The sequence below is a fragment of the Juglans microcarpa x Juglans regia genome, chromosome 6S, assembly GCF_004785595.1.
Source record: "Juglans microcarpa x Juglans regia isolate MS1-56 chromosome 6S, Jm3101_v1.0, whole genome shotgun sequence".
Lineage (NCBI taxonomy): Eukaryota > Viridiplantae > Streptophyta > Magnoliopsida > Fagales > Juglandaceae > Juglans > Juglans microcarpa x Juglans regia.
Window position 1 is genome coordinate 20,380,568 of NC_054605.1, and position 2,264 is coordinate 20,382,831.

The following is a 2,264-nucleotide window of genomic DNA, read 5'->3' on the forward strand; positions in this document are numbered from 1 at the left end:
AGTGTGTATCCAAACGGGCCTATATCCTGATGAATTAGAGAAGAATATGGCCAGTACTAACTCCTGGTAATTGAGGCAGACCATTACCAGAACCTCAATTCACACTGTGAGCATCATCTGATTTGCACGTGAAACACAAGCGCATTTAAAATACTTAGAATTTTTTTTTAATTTTTTTTTTTTACAATCTTCAATCCCATCACAGGCACAAACACATATACATACACGTACAAGAGTCTCAGCAGACAGGTCTGGGTCTAAAGTCAATGCCACTTGTAAAGTTGTACATATATTAAAATTGAATAATGATACAAATAATACATTATATAATATATTGTATAATAATATTATAAAATAGAATATTTTTATAAAATTATATTATTTTTATAAAATATTGTATAAAAATATTCTTTATTTAAAATATAATTATATAAAAAATTATAAAAAATATTGTGTATAAATTATTTTCTATAAAAATTTTGACACTGGGGGCACGATGAAATGCTGATGCCTACAAATTCCTAATTCATCCAATCCCCTTTTTTCTCGATCAAATTCCCAAAACCGTTTGTGAATATCTTCTCTGGCCAAAAAGACAATGAAATCTTGTGACTGGGAGAGAGATGTATATAGAAGAAGCCAATGGTCTCCCAGAGACTCATGAGAGAGGGAGAAAGAGAGGCAGACCGAAACAAAAACATATCGAATAAGCAACCCTTCCCCGTCAAACCTTGTATTTCACTCTTCCATCCCTTCTCCACCCAAATCACCCCCTAACTCTCTCTCTCTCTCTCTCTCGGTGGTGTTGGAGCTGGACCATTCAATGGAAAACACCTCAGAACTCCAAGAAAGAGAGAACCCATCTTCCATAAACTCCCCAACCAGCAATGTCATCAACGGTGTGAGCAGCAGCAACAGCAATGGCCTCCAAAATCCCACCCCACCTCTTACACCAAAAGCCATTCCTAGATCTGACTCCAACCCCTACCCGACAACTTTTGTCCAAGCAGACACCTCCACCTTCAAACAAGTAGTCCAGATGCTCACTGGCTCACCGGAGACAGCCAAACCATCGTCAAAGCCGAACCAAGATCCCTCACAAGCCCCATCCAAGAACCATAGCATACCTCCCATCAGGACTGCACAAAAGAAGCAACAAGGGTTCAAGCTCTACGAGAGGAGGAACAACCTCAAGAACAGCCTCATGATCAACACTTTGATGCCTAACTTTTCTCACAATCCCGGATTCTCGCCGCGCAAGCCGGAGATCCTCTCGCCAAGCCTGCTTGACTTTCCTTCACTTGCTCTTAGCCCTGTTACCCCATTGAATGGAGAAGACCCGTTTGATAAATCCTCCTCACCTTCGCTGGGGAGCTCGTCAGAGGAGGAGAAGGCCATCGCAGAGAAAAAGTTTTACTTGCATCCATCGCCGATGACGACGCCGAGAGACTCCGAGCCACAGCTTTTGCCTTTGTTTCCAGTGAGCTCGCCAAGAGTTTCAGGGTCTTCTTCCTGATCAAGAGAGGTCTTGTAAAAGGGTACTGTTACGGTTTGAAAGGAGGATTCACGGTGGGTTTTGGATGGTTCTCAACGACAAGTAGACGTCTTGCTTTTAATTGTACAATTTTATCCATCTTCCTCATAGCTAGAATGGTAAAGGTCTTTGTTTTTTCTTTTGATCTTTTTGATATTTTCATGGTAATATTATCACTATTAGGAGCCATCAAGATTCGATAGATTTTGTTCAGGTCAATTGCCTTTTTGAGTTTCTTTCCTTCTGCTCTCTTTATATTCGATGGATGAGTTTCCAAACAATTTCATGAGAAGTTTACATACCTGGGGTTTGTTTAATCGACAGGAAATCATTTAACTCCTAAAAAAGAACAGCTCTCTCTCTCTCTCTCTCTCAAGCATGACCTGTGTGTACACATGAGCTTCTAATTCAAATTTCAGTTTACCCGTAAGCATTATTTTTACACTTAAAAGTGTAACAGTTGTTTCAAGAATGCTTATGTGCATATTCGTGGAGAGAGAGATGAACGGGTTTTAAGAACATTTGTCATACATACTAGGCTATGGGGTTGAAGGCTGGAAATTAGGAAAGTTTGTGTTATTTTGTTGGTAAAGCTTACTGTATCAGGAAGGATATCCAATCGTATTTAGTATTTGCTGAAATCTAATGCTTTAAGAATGGGAGTCAACTTGGGAAGGGTTTCAGAGCCTTCTGGGCTCCCTTCACTCGGGGATCATCAAATGTTGTATTT

General features: G+C 39.9%; 1 protein-coding gene across 1 annotated transcript; it reads left to right on the forward strand.

The window, feature by feature from the left end:
• Window positions 1–532: 532 nt before the first annotated feature.
• On the forward strand, window positions 533–1,747 carry LOC121237392 (VQ motif-containing protein 4-like). Its single transcript, XM_041134104.1, has one exon. It carries the CDS (start codon window positions 824–826, stop codon window positions 1,514–1,516), a length of 693 nt encoding a protein of 230 aa, XP_040990038.1. The 5' UTR covers window positions 533–823; the 3' UTR covers window positions 1,517–1,747.
• Window positions 1,748–2,264: the final 517 nt, after the last annotated feature.